The sequence below is a fragment of the Cicer arietinum genome, chromosome 6 (genome assembly GCF_000331145.2).
Source record: "Cicer arietinum cultivar CDC Frontier isolate Library 1 chromosome 6, Cicar.CDCFrontier_v2.0, whole genome shotgun sequence".
Taxonomy (NCBI): Eukaryota; Viridiplantae; Streptophyta; class Magnoliopsida; order Fabales; family Fabaceae; genus Cicer; species Cicer arietinum.
Genome location: NC_021165.2, coordinates 13,730,842 through 13,748,799, shown reverse-complemented (window position 1 = coordinate 13,748,799; position 17,958 = coordinate 13,730,842). Strand labels below are relative to the sequence as shown.

The 17,958-nt window shown below is 29.2% G+C and overlaps 4 protein-coding genes across 5 annotated transcripts in view; 2 read left to right on the top strand and 2 right to left on the bottom strand.

Moving 5' to 3' along the window:
* The window catches only part of LOC101511688 (beta-ureidopropionase), a 2,996-nt gene extending 1,804 nt beyond the window's left edge, over window positions 1-1,192 (bottom strand). The window contains exons 1-2 of the mRNA XM_004504789.4: window positions 942-1,192; window positions 466-573 (exon numbers count right to left, since the gene is read on the bottom strand). Of these exons, the coding sequence (XP_004504846.1) occupies window positions 466-573; window positions 942-1,064 (231 nt within the window). The 5' untranslated portion in view covers window positions 1,065-1,192. The remainder of the gene's footprint in view (window positions 1-465; window positions 574-941) is intronic.
* Window positions 1,193-4,484: 3,292 nt separating this feature from the next.
* On the bottom strand, window positions 4,485-5,684 carry LOC101510944 (uncharacterized). Its single transcript, XM_004504786.3, has 4 exons — window positions 5,507-5,684; window positions 5,219-5,435; window positions 5,007-5,123; window positions 4,485-4,841 (listed from the first exon to the last, which is right to left on the bottom strand). Exons 1-4 carry the CDS (start codon window positions 5,617-5,619, stop codon window positions 4,731-4,733), a joined length of 558 nt encoding a protein of 185 aa, XP_004504843.1. The 5' UTR covers window positions 5,620-5,684; the 3' UTR covers window positions 4,485-4,730.
* A 1,258-nt stretch (window positions 5,685-6,942) lies between these two features.
* Window positions 6,943-10,019, top strand: LOC101510615 (ycf20-like protein). 2 transcript variants are annotated; one of them, XM_012716937.3, is made up of 3 exons: window positions 6,943-7,106; window positions 8,628-8,889; window positions 9,304-10,019. In XM_012716937.3, the coding sequence occupies exons 2-3, from the start codon at window positions 8,711-8,713 to the stop codon at window positions 9,752-9,754; spliced, it is 630 nt and encodes a 209-aa protein (XP_012572391.1). In that variant the 5' UTR covers window positions 6,943-7,106; window positions 8,628-8,710; the 3' UTR covers window positions 9,755-10,019. The 2 variants fall into 2 exon arrangements, with proteins under 2 accessions (XP_012572391.1, XP_004504842.1); XM_004504785.4 differs by having other exon boundaries at window positions 6,945-7,106; window positions 8,639-8,889.
* A 2,073-nt stretch (window positions 10,020-12,092) lies between these two features.
* On the top strand, window positions 12,093-17,001 carry LOC101510285 (guanosine nucleotide diphosphate dissociation inhibitor At5g09550). The gene is made up of 13 exons (XM_004504784.4): window positions 12,093-12,324; window positions 13,068-13,130; window positions 13,239-13,322; window positions 13,759-13,866; window positions 13,954-14,126; window positions 14,477-14,588; window positions 15,162-15,242; window positions 15,318-15,380; window positions 15,544-15,645; window positions 15,803-15,927; window positions 16,035-16,245; window positions 16,422-16,496; window positions 16,700-17,001. Exons 1-13 carry the CDS (start codon window positions 12,238-12,240, stop codon window positions 16,751-16,753), a joined length of 1,338 nt encoding a protein of 445 aa, XP_004504841.1. The 5' UTR covers window positions 12,093-12,237; the 3' UTR covers window positions 16,754-17,001.
* The last annotated feature ends 957 nt before the right edge of the window (window positions 17,002-17,958 follow it).

Sequence of the window (17,958 nt, the reverse complement as noted above, 5' to 3'; positions counted from 1 at the left end):
AAAGAGTGAAAATAAGATAAAGAGAAGTAAAAATATGATTTTAGTTTTGATATTTTTCTATAATAATCCTTATACCCATTCCAACCATTTTTCGGTCCTGTCAACCCAAACCAGAGAGTTTGAACTTTGCTTGAATATAAATACATATAAAAGCAACTATCTAGCTTATACCAAGTGATTTCACTTCCTGTTGAACATTCAAAACAAATTAAGAAAGGCGAGATTCGTGTGGTGAATGTTTTAGCAGAAGAAACATAAAATCCATGGCTTAAAAAGAAACAGCAGATATTCGCAAATTATCAATACAATTGTTTTAAAAGCAAATTTTTCCTAATTTCCATATCACAAAAAAACAGAGAAATCCACAATATACTCAGTCATTTTAAGGAATCAATACAGGCAAATTAATCCAGCATACCTTTCATCTTGTGACATGATTTGAGAAAAAGTGAATTGTATTCATACCTGGACATCAAAACCATGATCCACAGAGAGAGTAGTAACAGATTCTGGGAGAGCAATTGTTTCAAGTACTTTTCCACAATTAAGCCCAGTAAGCAAACGATTGACTTCCTGCAACACGGTAATTACATAGCAAGCAATAAGAAAATATATAATTGATGCAAGCACCAATGCATTAAACAAAATTTTAGAAAACATATGTATCAAGGAAGCTAGATTTGTAAAGAAAGATGAAACAACCAAATTGGATAAACAACTTAATTAAGCACTTATCATATGAGTGCTTATGTATAAACTATTTATACAACACAACATAAAATAAAGTCAAATTGTTTTCTTAAGAAAATTAGCTAAAAATAGTTTATGGAGATCAAGTGAGCATGCAAGTAGATCCCTTGAAAATAGTAGAAATACCATAAATCCATATATGAAATTGGAGTATATTATTAATAATTGGATTGAGAGTAGTGGTGAGTGACCTGGAAGTGATGAGGTTTGAGATTATCCTTTAGAAGACGGTGAAGGGAGTCGTAACCACAAATAGAAGCATTAGCAGAGAGGTTGAGTTGTTGATTATCTTCTCCGTTTTGGGACTTATCCATCTCTACGACCAGAGTACCACTTGGAATGGAATACTCTTCTTCGCTCCGTGAAACAACCTTCTTATGTCAAATAGAGAAGATCAATTATTGGAAAATGCTAACACTTACGTCCAATGCCACATTTTAAAATATGAAATGCAGAAGAACAAAAAGTTGATTTAAAGATTTAAAAATTGAATTTTCTGGAAGAAAAAAAAACATATTTTTTTAATCTTTTCCAATTACTTTAAATATAAAAATAAAGTGGTAGAAATTGTACACTTCATTGTGAAATTATAAGCGTGAGTATTTGGAAAATTCAATGTTGTAAATTATTATTTTTTAAGATAACGAGAGTAAATTTGTAAGTGAAAATTTAAAATTAATAAGTTAAAAATTAACATTGTGTGTCTTCTAAATTTTGAGATGAGATTTTTAATATGAAAGTCATCTATAATTTAATTCTTACTTCAATTTGATTATTGTTTAATTATCACTTTTTGTTTCTTTTTTCTTTTAAATTCGAATAAGATGAGATCCAAACTTTAAATATAAAAAATGATTAATAGTTCAGATCTAATTTTACACATCTCTAATTATGATCGATTAAATCTTATTTTATTTTCTTTGCACGTAAATCTATTTTACTGTGACAAAAAGTATATTATATTTTTAACATTAAAATTTGGATATTAACTATGGTACTTTTAAAATTTTGATATTAAATATGGTATTTTTATTTGGGTTTTATTTGTATTGTATTGTATTTTTAATTGTATCAATGTGAAAGTTGTAGAAAATAAAAAACAATGGAGATATAGAGATAAATATGTACCAGATCATACATGGTATTTGTATATTTGATATTCAAATAACAATTATTTCATTGTTTTGTTATCACATCGTGCGTGTTGTTTTGACTTATAATAAACTATATTGGAAACATTTTTATTTTCATAATAAAAAGTTTAAATAAGTTAATTATACTATATTATATATCATCCACCAATTACAATTATTTGATCAATACAATATTTAATTTAAATTATATTTATTTATATTAAATTTTTTATAGAAGGTGATTTGTGATTGATTTATAATCCAGAAGAAAGTTTAACAACATGATAAACCAAAATTAATCTCATTTTCTAATACAGGTTAAAGTTTATACATTTTGATTAGAGTAATAACTATTTATATGTTTAGTGTTTTCTCTCACTACTTGTATTTTTTTTGCTAAATATTTAAAAGTTTTTTTAGTTGAAATGTTATTTTAAGTTATCTATACAGGATAGTTTAAATCTACACTATAAAGTATTTCATTCAGCTTTTGTTTGCGACTTTATAAGAGAATGGAGGGGAGACTTTAAAAAAATGAAGGAAAAAATTGAAGAAAAAATTGAAGAGTTTAGGGAGAAGAGAACTTTAAGCAATTTGTTTTTATTTATAATACAAAATCTTCTTATTTTTGAATTTAAAAATAATATTGGATGAGTGCTTTGGAAGATTTACACAAATTCTTCAAATTATTTATATGTTGTTATAATAATTTATAAATTAAAAATATATTAATCATAAATATTCTTTTACTACTCTCTACAAAATCACTTTTTTTTTAAAGATAAAAAAATTATATTTATTTCACTATTTTATCCTCTCTCTAAAGTCATTTTTCTCCAAACTCCCAAACAAATTTTTAAGTTTTTTTGTTATATACTTCATCCATCTTAAGTTATACGGAAAAAAAAAATCAATTCACACTTATTAGAAAAATTAATTAGTGTTCTATTTTTTTAAACTGTATTTTCTAATTATCCTTCATAATGATATTTAATGTAATAAATTGAATATTTTTTTACTAAAAATAACTATTAATTCATTAAAATTAGTAAAGATTATATCGATTAAGAATAATATGATTTAAAATAACTAAAATTAAAAATGAAGATTCTACTAATAAACTCACAAAGATTCTACTTAATAACATAATTAAAACATTGAGAATTTTAATAATGTATTTGGAATTGTAACGTCGAATATATCAAAATTATTAATCACTATATCGAAGTTGATTAGACAATCTGAAATAAACGAACACCACACCAACGCGATGAATCAAAACAACGCTACAGTGAAAGATACAAATACAAAAAAAAATTATATATATATATATATATATAATCACTTATTTAAATAAAAATAAAATAAAAAATCTTAAAGCAGCCTTTTGAAGAAAGGAAGGAGAAAGAAAAAGAAGTTAGGAATGACTTATGAGTCGTCCGCTAATCTGCTATATTTAGTTAAAAAATTCCAACTCACCTAACTATAATGAGTACAAAACAAATTGAATAGTTGAAAATCAAAACAAAATAAATATGACTTTTGTTCTTATCATAAAAAATACAAACTCAATAAATTTTATATAATATAATTTTTTTATCATAAATAATTCACATAATTGTAGATTATTGAATTTAAATTTAAAATAAAAAGTACTCGTATTAATATTTGTCATTTAATATAAAATTTAAATACTATATACAATGTAATTTAATAAAATACAATATATATTTTCTTATAATTTAGAAAGGAGGAAATACTATTCATCATCTAATATTATACCTTTAAAAGTAATATCTGACTTTAAATGTCATTAATTCCTTTTCCATTATTGCATGTGTCATATCGGAACCAATTTTTAAACCAAATTGCTTTTTGTTCATATATTCGATTATATACATCAAGCCTAATTAAAGTCAACATTTAAATTCGTAGTTTAATGCGTAACAAATTTGAATTTGTAGTTTATGAAAAAAATTCAGAATATTCTTCGAAAGGATTATAAGCTTTTGAAAACATTTTAAAAGTTGTTTATTGTTATTTTTTATTATTACATTGTTATTTTTTTTAAAGAATTGCAAAAGAAAAAACCACCGGAGCTATCCGTTCCCGTGTTTTTTTTTTTATTGTAGATTCTCTTACAATTATCAAATATCACTCAGCAAAGAAAATTATGACCACTAATAGTGCATAACAATTGTGAGACCATATTACCTATTCACAACTTTGGTTGCTCGAAGGGTTTTAAAAAAATTATGATTTTTTATTTTTAATTTTATTAAAGAAAAATTTAGTTTAACTCTCATTTTATACACTCTCACTAAACGTCAAAAACTAAAAACGGGTTGATGAATAGAGGATACAGTTGAGTTTTTGACTTTGTCAAATATTAATATGATAACACTCTTAATTTTCAATGTGGTTTAAAACATTGAAAGTTCCGATTTAGAAAACTTTAGCGGCTTAAAAAACACAAGCACATGCACCTACTAAAAAAACTCACATCTCAATAATTTCCGTTATAGAGGCTGAGTCACCACTTTTAATAAAACCTCTACTATCAACCACATCGTTAATTTCACACGTTTAATGAGACACATATAACAAGAGTATACTAATACAATATATAAAGAAATTACTTTTGGTCCGTGGATGATAGAGATTCTTACAATACGTTCGTATTAAAAATTCTCTAAGGTATACATGTACATTATTTTCCCCCTTGGGAATAATAGACATATATATTTCAAATCATCATTAATATTGATGAGGTTCTGAATAAATGCACTTCATTTGGACCTCCAATCTCAAGCACCATGGTGGGAATTGAATAGCCTCATGAGAAGTTTACTTACGCTTTTTCTGCTTGTTTTGAGAAAATTTAGTGAGGCCTTCTCTAAATGCTCCAAGATTTACACCATTATTAACCAAAATACTTGTCACTCCCAATTTTGAAACCTGTCATTGCCACAACAAATGATTTTCATGTTACATGTATATGACAAACTACAAACTGACAGTTCTATACGATATATTAAAACAATTAAATTATGTGAGTTGAAAATGTGGTTTAATTATGAAAACAATTTAATTAATAACTTAAATAAAGATAGATATATATACCCCTTTGATGTTATTGTTATCATCGTCGAAAAAGAGCATAGAGTTATAGGGAACCCCGGTCCTTGAATGAATTTTCTGAAAATGTTCTGTTTTGGGTGTCCAGGTGTAAAATATTTCCTGAACAATAAAAAAAAACATTTAAATATGGCCTAACACTAACAAGTGAAAACTGAAATTATAGCAACACTTAACTAAAAAGTGATATAATACACCTTAATTTTGATAATTTGATGGTTAATAAAATGTAATTGAGTAAACCGGGCAACAAACATTGAGGTGATACGGAGCTTCTGAAGAAAAACGGTTGCTATGTCGGGGGTTGGTGATTTAGAAGCAATGGCAGCATCAATTCCCTTATCTCTGAGTGCGCTCAAGATGCCTCTGGAGTGGGGGTAGAGAGAAGGTGTGTCACGCTTAGAGCGACACTCACTGAAAGTAGTTGAGAATAGTATTAAAAGGAGAAAGAAGATATAGTACTACTAGTAGAAGGATGTACCTACCAGTAGAAAGGCCAAAGAGTATAATCGAGATCGAAAACTACGAGCCTAGGTAGTACGTGAAACACTCCCATCATTTGCACTGCCTCCGCCTTCACCTTCTCCACATCCTCCATTTTTCTCTCAATACTTGGATCATGTATCGTTGGTTCTTAGTTTCTTGCGATGCACCCAATAAAAACAAAACATAAATGATATTTTGTGGACCCAAATTTTTTTATTTCTTTTTAAGACTTCATTTTCTCTATATCTATTTTTGCATCACATCATCTCTTTATTTATTTTTCTCTTAAATTATAAATTATATATAAAATAGATAGATGTTCAAAAATAATTTTCAATAAAAAATTAAAAATTACGAGATTGCAACATAATTAATTCACTTTTGATCCTTTTATCATTTAATAGAATAAATATCTTAAATATTTTTAAGTATTAGTTCGACTGAAAAATATTAATATTATTAGATCGGTGATAATTATATTATCTTATCTAGAATAAAAAAAAGAATAAATATTTCAAATAAAAAAAAAAGTGAAAATCAATTTTAATTTTTGTTGGTATGTGAAAAATAAAAATAAAATTTAGTAACTTACAAAATAAAATTAAGACAATTTATTCTTTATTTGAATCCTTGTAAAAAAGAAAAACGATAATTAAATATTTGTTAATAATTAAAAAATAATTTAATCCCTAAAACACAAAATGTCTCAAACTAATTTATTTTTCAATAAATTACATTTTTATTTTTCTTTTTATAATTCAAACAAATTGATTTGAAGACACGTGTTAATTGTTTAAATATAAAAAAAATTTATATTAGAATATGTGTTTTAAATTATTTAAAAGTTTAAATATTATTTTTTAATAAAAAAATTATATTTTTGATATTATCAATATGTGCCTTATAACACGTGTTAATGTGATCTTTTAATTATAAAAAATATTTTATAATATTGTAAGAAATATATGAGAAAGTGATTTTATAAATAATAATAAAAATATATTCATAATTAAAGTATTTTTAATTTTTAACATATTATAATAATATAAAAATAATTTGAATAAATTATTAAAGCACTAATATATCTACGAATTGTCCCCTATTACTTTGTGGCGTTATCTGAGTTTAAGAAAATTTTAAATTATAAAGAAAATAAACTTCCCTCTTCTATAATGCGTCATTATGTTTGCTATAAAGTAATTTCTTTTTAAACTTCAAATATAATACACCTACGAATAACATTAAATAATTACGTCATAACCAAAATAAAGAAAAAAGAAAAATTATATGTTAGAGACATAATATTTTTTCCAGGGAAATATATAACAAAAAAATAATTTTGTCATAGTAAAAAGGAAAAAAATATCATTTCCATAAATATAAGAAAAAGAAAAACTAAACGATTTTCATAAACTAAATAGTTAATTTAGAGTTTACCCGACCCAATCTGACCGGTTCGAAGGAAACTGGGCCGATCCGAATAGACGGTATCATCACAGGCGATACAATAGGGATCATCCGCAGGCTATGGTCTTCTTCCTTTTTCCGTTTCCGTTTCCGGTCACCGGTTTTAATCGTCTTCTTTTGACCAAGACATAGGTATCATTCTCTCACTTCTTCAGAATATTTGTTTTCAATGCCCCTAAATTTGGTTCCATCATTACATGTAATAAGCGCTTTGAATTTTAGTAGCATTCTACAAATTCTCGATTAGGCCATAATTTTTTCAACGTGTTGCCTCATTAAGATTTTCAATTTATTAGTTTCTAAAAGCTCTTATGTGATAATTATGTTTTCAAATAAATAATTGCGTTTGTAATCGCTCTACAACAGCGTCTCGTGAACTGCTTGTGTTGTGTTCGCTGTTTTTTGGCTTATCTCGAAACTGTTTTCATAAGATTATCTAGATTCTAGCTATAGTGCTGGACTTTGTGGCCTAGCCATAACTAAGTTTAGAAATTTTAGTAATCAGAAGTTTAGAACATTAATTCTAGACTAGTGTTTAAAAGTCATCCAAAATTCTAATGATCAATAACATTATTCGTAAGTGTATTTAAGGACTCTCCCTGTCTTTATAGCTAAGACGGTGATTTGGTTAGTGTCGATTTGAGACGACTTGAGTTTTAAGGAATGCATTCATTTTTCCTTATTTTATCGAACTGACGTTGATCAAATTATTGTCTCAGCCGTAAAAATCAAGAAAACCGATAACTTATACTTCCAATGAATGCCGTCGATCTTCGTTAGTGTTTCGAGTAGCTTTTAAGCACCGGTCTACGTGCACCACCTATAGAGGTGGTGCTCCATTGTAGCATCCAGCTGCAAATTGATATAGCAAATTAAAACCTTACCACCTATAAACATGATTCCTTATAATCCCCTAGTCATAGTACATTACTACTAATCTAAGACTTTCACAAATCACAATACAGTTCCCTAGCTAGGTGGCCGGCCATAAACTTTTGAAGTATAGAAACCTAGAAAAGTTATTCCCCCAAATTTGGCAGCTGTTAAGGTAAAGTAAATTATGATAGTTATTATAGGACTTGTTTGAAACTAGTTTAAAAGATCTATCAATTTTTAATTATCTCAAGTGGCTTTGTAGAAGACACAATTTTTTTTTTTATAAAAAAATTAGGATGATATACAAGTCATTTACTTTGACTTTATTTCATTTTTGTTTTCTCTATTTGGTTCGTGTCATGTACTAGACTACTATGCAAATTGGTAACTTTTATGAATACTATTACAATAACAACAGTCAAAGCATTTTTCCGCTAGGTGAGATTGGTTACATGAATTATACAATACCACTAAAGTTTTCTACGGTGAAGAGTTCAGACAGTCCATTAAAGAGAATATAATGCTAATGTACTGATTTTGCATTATATAGAATAATAAAATATATCATGTTTCTTATGTAATTTGCGATCAATTCAAAGATGCAGACCGGACATGGCTTTGTTTGTTGTTGACTGGCAATTACAACCCCCTTTTACATTATGCAATAAAATGCACCCAGTATATTCTAGTTTAAAATTTTACTCATGTTGATTTGTAGTTTAGTCATTAGTGAATGACGCATTCAGTTAAACTCTTCATTAGCTTTTAAAGACTTAGAACTTATGCAGATTAGGAGCCGGATAACACTATAAACAAATTGAAGACTTGTACAATTGGTTAAAGATTACTGTTCAGAATACATGGCTTGTCAAATGGGATCTTTGAATCTGCAGTGGAGACTATCAATTACAGAGAACGAAAGCTCCAAAAGATCATTTGTAGCCCTTGCAAATTATAGAATCCCCAACTGTTGTGAGCCAAGTTTTGGCAGACTAACTCCAAATGTTGGCATGAAGTCTTTACCTTTTTCTCAGAGCCGGTAATTGAACTTTTAACATTTGCTTTTTTCCCTCGCTTCAAAATCAAGGTGACTTTTTTGTTATATAATAATTATTTGCGTTATATAATCCTTTGAGGGGTAGATGGTAGAAGCCCTGTTAAAAGAGTTGATCAAATGAAGGATAGTTTAATAATTAGAGGTAGAGAGGAAGATTAGGAAAGAACTCTGAGCAGTTAAAAGGATTTAGAATTTAAATGGCTTGTTAAAAGAGTTGGTCAAATGATGAGAGCTGCTAAAACAAGAATGTCATAAGTCTAATTGATGGCATTGTTTTAATTGATAGGATTTTTAGTATTTCTTACCCTACTACCAAGCTAAAAAATGGTTTTTCCATACCATAAATATAATCACGCAATAACATTTGGTTTAATGGTTTTCGATACGTTGGTTCAGTTTCCTGGGAAGAAAAGCTGGGTGGAAAGTAGTTTTGGCCTTGAACACAAACACAGGCGGAGTGTCTGGTAATGGTGAGCAACAAAGCTTCAATGATTCCGGTTCCAGCTTTGGCGGCACTCGATTAGGTAGGATACTGAGTGCAGGTGGAAGACAACTTCTAGAAAAGCTGAATTCAGCTAGAAAGAACTTCCCTATGAAAATATTCCTGCTACTTTTGGGTTTCTACACGGCAAATGCACTAGCCACAATCCTTGGTCAAACAGGTGATTGGGATGTTCTGGTTGCTGGTGTTGTAGTGGCTGCAATTGAGGGGATTGGTATGCTAATATATAAAAAACCACCTACTATGAGGACTGGGAGGTTGCAATCTTTTCTAGTGATGGTGAACTACTGGAAAGCAGGCATATGTTTGGGCCTCTTTGTAGATGCTTTCAAGCTAGGAAGCTAAGGACCAGAAACCCGTCTCTCTTGCTCTCTTCAATTTATTATTGTATTCCATAAAACCATGATAAGTCATAAGTGAAAAGTTACTTTTTTTCAATGCTACCTTAGTTCTATTAGCAATTGGTGCACATGTAATTGTAATATATGAATAGCATTGTTTAATGAGGCACTGTGCAGAATGCACCATTGCATGTGCTTCTGTGAAGGTGAAAGTTGAAACTGTTGTATTATTGACTCAATTTGAATTCATTCGGTTGTAGATCTGCTCAGGAATCCCTTTGCACAATCAATTATATATTATGTATACACAAGATTCATAATTTAATATTGGAAACTACATAAATAAGGAAACAAACTATATATCAATTATACAGAAAAAAAAATATAAAATTGAATGGATTATATTCTCTCTGAATAGGATATAGTTTTTAAAAAAATCCCCTTAAGTTAGTGCATGTAATATGTACCAAACTTGTTAAAACGGAATTTGAGGAGCTCAGAGAAACTTTGAGAATACCTGTATGTAAGCTGATCACAAGAGCTTACAAATTCAATGGCCATTTCCTTATAGCGAAGTTTTTATTGGATAAAGTGACAATTAATTTCTATGTTTGACACGATGTGAAGAGAAACTTGATTATCATAGTAGAGTTTCATCTTATCAGTACGAGATCAAATTTCAACTCGCGAAATAACTAAATTTCATCTATATTATATATAAGCTCACAAAAGTGGTCTAAAAGAATATACATTGTGGAAAATTTTATTCTATACCCCTACCGTTGGTTCTCAATCCTCGTACCCCCAACAATTTATTTAAATTCCATTTTGCTCCCATTACCGTCAAATATTCCTGACATTTTCTCTCCAATTCTTTGAAATTTTTGGAATAGAAAATAAGTTACAAAAATTTCCGGAAATTAAAGAAGTTGAAGATAGCTGTTCTAATATGATCCAAAAGGCTCAACCAAAGGGGATGAAAGTGAATGTTCATCCCTTTTCTGATTTTGTTTTCCATCATCCACAATTTGGTAGTGTATTTTACACTATCAGAAATTATAATTCGGTAAAAAGTCAAAAAAATTGAGAGTTAGATGAGTCGGGGATGAAATTGGGCCTCATATTGGTTCAAGGCATATTAGTCTCATATTACTTCACCTCTTCAAGAAGTTCAAACACACTATTCATTTTTATTACATAAAATTCAAATCAAGAAGATATACATAAAGAAAACTACAAACTTCAACAATAATTTACAATAAAATTTATATATAAAATATTGACCAGAGAATTTTGAACTTGAGTCCAACAAATTTAAGCGAAGGTCAAACTTAAATTTAAATCAGACAGTTATACTTAAAGAAAACTACAAAGTTCAACGATGATTTACAATAAAACTTATATATAACATGTTGATGAGAAAATTTTGAACTTGAGTTCAACAAACTTAAGTGTACGGTCGATGAGCAAAAATTAAGTCCAAAAATTTATATGTAACACGCCGATACAAATTCTAAACTTGAACCAAAGAAACTTTAGCGTAAGGTTGAATTTTCGATACCAACCCATTGTCAATTTAAACAAACTATTTCAATATTCATTATTTAATACATGTATATTATCAAATCATTTGTTGTATATATTTATTTCAATTTAATTCATTTATTTTAGTTTGATAGATCATATTATCTGGATTTCAGTTTCAATATTCATTTTGTATGTTTTTAAATTCCAACTTAAATTTAGAAAAAAATGTTTAATTAAAAACAACAAATTTGTAAAGAAAATTTTCAACCAAAACTAATAGTGACTGATAGTTACATTTGAAGTTTCCATTATATTTAGCTATGGATAACATAAGTTAAATTCTTTTTTGGAAATAAAAAATCACAAAAAGTCTTTTCTTATAAGTTAAATAAGAAAATAATATGGAATTATTTATTTAAAGGAATAATATGCAATTCTATAAATATGGAAGCCCTTCCAAAAAATAATATGGAATTCTATTCATTTTTCCTAGACAACGAATCCAAAAGTTAAAAAAATGATGATTTAAAAACTTTTAATTTTTTAAACCGGTATCTATTTTAAAAAAGAGAAAATATAAATGCAAGTTTACCTTTTTAGAAAAGGTAAAAATGTTTATTATATCTGAGTAATAATATTAACAGTGTTATTTGGTACAATATTACTTTCTTTTAAATAAGTAGATAGTAATAATTTTGGTTTTTATTTATTATAAAAAACAATGGTCCTTAAAAAGAGTAGAGACGTGTAAGCATTGTGAGATGAGTTATTTTGGGGAGCGTTAGTCTCGTTACTTTGGCGCTAAAGACGTGTTCAGCTTCAAATCTCTCTCTCTCTCAAACATAACACACATTCCTTCCTTATTTCTCTCCTCAAATTCTCTCTTTCTTTAATCTCTGTCTCTTCATTGTATTTCAATCTCTCTTGCTTCTTTTTTTTTCTTTCAATCTCAATCTTACCATGGATGAAGAGTACGATGTAATTGTCCTTGGCACTGGCCTCAAGGAATGCATCCTCAGTGGTCTTCTCTCAGTTGATGGCCTCAAAGTAATTCATTTCATTCTTTCATTCTTTCTTTATTGTTTTTTTAGTATTTGATTGTGAAACAAGTAATGTTAGATTGATCACCTATGACACTCTCACGTATATGTAGATACTAATAATAATTTGAGAAAATAATAGTGATCGAATATAACCACATGCATCAGTTAATGCCGTGTACATATTGGACACCAACATCTGTTGGCTACCAAATACGCCTATAATTTGTTCAACATAAGCAAAGTTTTTTATTTAAATTCATTGAAGTTATTGATCAAGTAACTAATTGTACCTAGTGAGATTTTCATTCATATTGTCAATTAAGAATATATATCTAAACATGCCAATTGCTACATGGTAGTTGATCTATACACACATAAGGAGAAAGATCTACCTATTACATAATTAAATCTTGTTATAGTTATTTCGTATTACAACTCTTGGTAAACATCATATTTTCGTCAAAAATAAAGTTGTTATTGAACAGATCAAATATATAAAAATTAAAGCTATATTTATGTATTTAGTATAATATTGAATACATTAAAGACTCAACAATATGTTTTTAATTGATCAATAGGTCTTGTTCAATTTCACAGTTTTTGTTGATGTTTTATGCATTGCAAAAGATGTTTAATGACTCAGAGTGCTGTATCACATGTTAACCATTTTCAATAATCTCCATGCTTCATGACCATGGTCATGTTGTCTATTTCTTATTCTTTTTTATTCCTATCCACCTAAATCAGGTGTTGCACATGGATCAAAATGACTACTATGGAGGAGCTTCTACATCTCTTAATCTTACACAGGTCACTCTCCTCTGATATAGATTTTTAATAAAAGCATGAAAAATATCTCTCTTTTTTTGTTTCATGTTAGTTCTCTTTTCATATCGAAATTCATTTTCTGTTATATAGCTATGGAAGCAATATAGGGGAGATGACAAGCCACCAGAGAACTTTGGCTCGAGCCGAGAATACAATGTTGATATGATACCTAAGGTACCTGTTCTCATAGTTCATGACATGTAGATCAATAGAAATTTTCATATCAGAATTTGTATTGTTTTTTTCATTTGCTGATGAAGTATTGAAACATTTATGCAATGCATGTTTTAAGTCTATATTGTTGGTTCCTTACTCTTGTCTTTTTATTTTTGAAATTTACCTTTTAAATTTTAGTTAGACAACAAACATGTGTTTATATGTGTAGACAAGGTTCTGTTTCTTTCTATTTGAGCATACAACGATTTTCTAAAACAATCTCTATGTGAAAAAACATTGCCATTTGCTTCAGGTTCTCTTTCATGCATTATATGGCCTTTACTCTTGCTTTTTTCTTGGATTTTCCATCATTCGAACTATACTTTTTTCGTATGTATTCTTCATTGTCATTCATTTATTGGTAAAACCAACTTTTCATCTGTTTTTATGGTAGTTTATGATGGCAAATGGAGCTTTGGTTCGTGTGCTCATCCACACAGATGTTACAAAGTATTTGAACTTTAAAGCTGTAGATGGAAGCTTTGTGTATAATAAGGGAAAGGTATGCACTATATTTTACTTTTGAGCTCTTTACTTACAAACTTTAAATTACATGAAACCTCAAATATCTTTCTTCATGTATTTTCAGATTTACAAAGTCCCAGCAACAGATGTTGAAGCACTGAAATCACCTTTAATGGGTTTGTTTGAGAAGCGCCGAGCTCGAAAGTTCTTCATTTATGTCCAAGATTATGAAGCCAATGATCCCAAATCTCATGAAGGACTTGATTTGAACCAAGTTACAGCAAGGCAGCTGATTTCGTATGTATCTACTTCATTTCTTTTTATCTTCTTCTTATTGCTTGATTTTACATCCCTTTAAATCTGTCTTCAATTTTTATCTTTAAATAATATTTTCCTCACTTGATATGAGCATAAGCACAATTCAAATCACAGTTAAAGGAATTTTTTATTATGAATGTTTAAAAAAAAAAAATGAAGTTTTATCATCAAAGTGAAAATATGAGCACCACAACTGATTTTATTTTTTTTCTTCATAAACTATAACATTTTGACAGTTTAGTTTACCATCAATATCAATTATTCTAACCATATTCAATACTTTGATTCAATCTACTTTTCCACATTTTTAATGATTTCTCCAAACACAGGAAATATGGATTGGAAGATGATACAATTGACTTTATTGGTCATGCCTTGGCACTTCATCTTGATGACAGTTACTTGGACAAGCCAGCCAAGGATTTTGTGGACAGAGTCAAGGTACTAATTTGCAAATTATCCTTATATGCTTTCGAACATTGATATGATGTGAAAGACTCTCTCAGTTCTTTATCATATACCGATTGAGTACAGAACTCAAAGATAAGGATTAATATATGAAAATTTCCATAGAGATACATAGATGACTCAGAGAATCACAAATCAGATTTTTTGTTCTCTACATTTTTCATCCAAAAGATATACTAAAAAATGAGAAGGATATACACAATTGTATCATGATATTACCATGATTCATATTCCTGAATGGCTTAAAGATCCTAGAAGTTACATGACTTTTCTTCTTTAGTCTTTATTAATGCATGAAAAAAGATAAAGTTGCCACAGAAGGATGTGTCAAATAAGATATTGATTTGTGCTAGAAGCCAAATCCTTAATGCAAAGTAAGATATCGACAATGCCTTATTAAAAGGAAAGCTAGATTATAGTTAAAAGATTTTTACCATGTGCTAGAACTTTAATGCTGTTTTTGGAATCATGACCATATAGTCATTTGGCATATGTTTTTTCATGGCTAAATTTATTAGAGCATGTAATGCTGTTTGTTTTGTACAGACTTATGCAGAGTCGCTCGCACGCTTTCAAGGAGGTTCACCTTACATATATCCACTATATGGACTGGGAGAGTTGCCTCAGGTTTTCCATATCTATCTTTCCTTTTAAATTTAATATATTTACAAAACTAACTTCGATACCTTTGGTTTCTGGAAGGCATTTGCGCGTTTGAGTGCTGTGTATGGTGGAACTTACATGCTGAACAAGCCAGCATGCAGGGTAAGTTTGTGATGCTACTTCTATATTCGGGAAAATCAGTTGAATTATTACAAGCTGTGTTAAGAAGCTTGTATCTTATCAAGAGAATTAAATTAAATTTTGAGGTTTAACTTACATGCCTTTTCAGTCCATTTGTCCTCACATGTTAGATTCTGGTACATAGGTAGAGTTTGGTGATGACGGAAAAGCCATTGGTGTGACTTCAGAAGGAGAAACAGCAAAGTGCAAGAAAGTCGTGTGTGATCCATCATATCTGCCTGATAAGGTATATCTACTAGCTTTCTAAGGGTACAGAGATTGTCAGTTTCTCATTAAAAGACTTTTATTTACTTATTGGAAATGTTAGTTTGTAACTTAGCATTAATATCCAAACATGACTAAGCGTGATCTTTACCTGCCACACCATTTAATCAATCCAACAGGTTCATAAAGTTGGAAAAGTTGCGCGTGCAGTATGTATTATGAGCCATCCTATTCCAGACACCAATGACTCTCACTCAGCGCAAGTCATTCTGCCACAGAAGCAACTCGGTCGTAAATCGGATATGTAAGTTTGCTTTGAACTTATAATTAGGTTCCTTCAGTTTCAAGTAACTACTTACAAATTATGAAATTAAATGAATGGACTTTTACTGATTTCCATGGTTATTTTAGGTATCTTTTCTGCTGCTCTTATGCTCACAATGTAGCTCCAAAAGGAAAATATATTGCATTTGTTACAACAGAAGCAGAAACTGACCAACCTGAGGTGGAGTTGAAGCCTGGGATTGATCTTCTTGGACCAGTAGATGAGATATTCTATGACATCTATGACAGATTTGAACCCACCAATGATCATGCTACTGATGGTTGTTTCATCTCTACAGTAAGTACTATGTAGAATCTCTAATAAACATGTTTTCTTTTCTTGTTTGTTAAATCTCCTAATCATTGTAAAGGGTACTTGAAATTTCATACGACAAATATCCAATGTAGAATGAAATTTCTTACCTTATTTTTATCTTTTGAAAATTGTCCTCACCTGAAATTAAATTCTTGCAGAGCTATGATGCTACCACACACTTTGAAACCACAGTAAAAGATGTGGTTCAGATGTACAGTAAGATCACCGGAAAGGTATGCAACTAATTTTCAGTTATTAAACCGATTGAAATGACATATTATATCACAAGTAATGGCGTAACAGTTTGAGAACATTGTGAAATCAGAAACAACTATTAACAAGCAAAAGTAGTGATAAACTAAACAATAGATATATGTTTAGTTCTCTAAATGACTATAGAATGTGATGTTGATCATATGGAATTTTGTTTTTTCAGGTTCTTGATCTTTCTGTTGATCTGAGTGCTGCTAGCGCCACAGCTGAAGAATAAGTTTTCTTGCAATTATAATATAAGCATGCCCAAGTATTAGAAACAAAGCATGTCACATTTTTTTATTTAAAATTCCAATTTGTCCTTGTTTAGATGACTTAGTGGGAAGATATAAAACATATCCATTGTTCCTTTTGTTTAATGGGTTTTTGTGCCCCCATAAGTGACTGCATTAGTTTGTAGTTTTTGCAATACACATATTGTTTTTTTTATTAAATTTAAAATGTTTAAGTTATTATTTTTCTCCCTATGTATATGTATGGGTACATGCGTCCAAACAATTTGTTCTTAGTTCAAGCTCGTTAATCAATTTAGTCTAATCACTTGGTTAATATATATAATTTGTACAAAATTTTATGGTAAGTAGAACAAATTATGTAAAAGTAATGTATATTAATCTTTATTTACAACAAATAAATTATTAAAATTATATTTTAATTTAAATTTGCAGTGAGAACAGGAGAGAAGAAAAATGAGAGAGCAAAAGTAAACTATAAACTTTATATGGAATATTAGAGGCATTTGAAAATCTAGGTATTTTTACCCCCAAAAGCATACATCAACTTGGGCATATATATATAAACATAAACACTTTCTGTGAATCAATTTGGCAAAAGTAAATAAAACAAATGTGCATTGAAGTACAATTCTACAACAAAGGTAGGTCATGCGAATATTTGTGTCTGTCATTTTCTTCAACAATTTCATAAACATCATCCTTTTTCATAGAAATTCCTTCTCCTCATTTCAAAGAATTCTGAAAATGAAAAACAATATTTACTTATGTTATTTTGTCTTAACTCTCGCGATTCTAATAGAAAGAGACCATGGTCATTAGGAGTTTAGAATCAATCAGGCGACCACAAACCTTTGATACTTGTCGACGACCATAAACTCCCACAAAATTACTAGGGACCTTTTTAAAATGGCTGCCAGAAATAGTTTTTTGATATACCAATAATCGAGTGTCACGTGACCTTTTTTACATTTTTAAAGGCTTTTTGCCATCGGTAATGTTAGTTTTTCTTGTAGAGTAGATGCTTATGTTGTTTTTGAGTGTTAAGGGGAGAGGATTTTGGGAGAAAGGATGAAAAGGAATGAAAGCTGGTTATTTTGGAAACAAGGGTTAACTTTCTAATTGGTGGAACTGAAAATTACAACATCAAGACAGACTTTGGAGAATTTTTAAAAATTATCAAACTTAT

What these genes read in the sequence shown, in the direction of transcription:
- LOC101510944 (XM_004504786.3), bottom strand. Translation starts at nt 5,619, where the DNA reads ATGGAGGATGTGGAGAAGGTGAAGGCGGAGGCAGTGCAAATGATGGGA. An exon ending in ACTCTTTGGCCTTTCTACTG is followed by an intron (nt 5,436 to 5,506) that starts GTAGGTACATCC and finishes AACTACTTTCAG; the next exon opens with TGAGTGTCGCTCTAAGCGTG. An exon ending in ATAACAATAACATCAAAGGG is followed by an intron (nt 4,842 to 5,006) that starts GTATATATATCT and finishes TGGCAATGACAG; the next exon opens with GTTTCAAAATTGGGAGTGAC.
- LOC101510615 (XM_012716937.3), top strand. Translation starts at nt 8,711, where the DNA reads ATGGCTTGTCAAATGGGATCTTTGAATCTGCAGTGGAGACTATCAATT. An exon ending in TTACCTTTTTCTCAGAGCCG is followed by an intron (nt 8,890 to 9,303) that starts GTAATTGAACTT and finishes ACGTTGGTTCAG; the next exon opens with TTTCCTGGGAAGAAAAGCTG.
- LOC101510285 (XM_004504784.4), top strand. Translation starts at nt 12,238, where the DNA reads ATGGATGAAGAGTACGATGTAATTGTCCTTGGCACTGGCCTCAAGGAA. An exon ending in TGAACAAGCCAGCATGCAGG is followed by an intron (nt 15,381 to 15,543) that starts GTAAGTTTGTGA and finishes TCTGGTACATAG; the next exon opens with GTAGAGTTTGGTGATGACGG. An exon ending in CTCGGTCGTAAATCGGATAT is followed by an intron (nt 15,928 to 16,034) that starts GTAAGTTTGCTT and finishes TGGTTATTTTAG; the next exon opens with GTATCTTTTCTGCTGCTCTT.